The sequence below is a fragment of the Antrostomus carolinensis genome, unplaced genomic scaffold, assembly GCF_000700745.2.
Source record: "Antrostomus carolinensis isolate BGI_N321 unplaced genomic scaffold, ASM70074v2 scaffold36421, whole genome shotgun sequence".
Taxonomy (NCBI): Eukaryota; Metazoa; Chordata; class Aves; order Caprimulgiformes; family Caprimulgidae; genus Antrostomus; species Antrostomus carolinensis.
This window is the reverse complement of record NW_010292603.1, coordinates 3,895-4,146: the sequence shown is the minus strand read 5'-3', so window position 1 is coordinate 4,146 and position 252 is coordinate 3,895. Positions and strand designations below refer to the sequence as shown.

Sequence of the window (252 nt, the reverse complement as noted above, 5' to 3'; positions counted from 1 at the left end):
ACGGGGAGCCAGACGGGGACCTGCCCATCACGTGGCACGGCACGGTGTGGCACGGCACGGCACGGCACAGCCCAGCCCACCTGGGGAGTTGGTGATGGAGGCGTGGAAGCAGCTGAAGTTGATGAGGGCGTAGGAGCAGAGGAAGAAGTTGGAGATGATGGGGGCGATGGCGTTGAGCTCGGCTGCGTGGAGGAGAGCGAGCTGTCAGTGGTGGGGACTGAGCCACCTGGCTGTGGTGGGGACCCGGGGGGG

At 67.1% G+C, this 252-nt stretch overlaps 1 protein-coding gene across 1 annotated transcript in view; it reads right to left on the bottom strand.

Moving 5' to 3' along the window:
• SLC12A3 (solute carrier family 12 member 3) overlaps window positions 1-252 on the bottom strand; it is a gene marked incomplete at both ends in the record, with an annotated part of 7,470 nt that overhangs the window by 3,392 nt on the left and 3,826 nt on the right. The window contains 1 exon segment of the mRNA XM_029087234.1: window positions 23-230. Coding sequence (XP_028943067.1) covers window positions 23-230 — 208 coding nt within the window.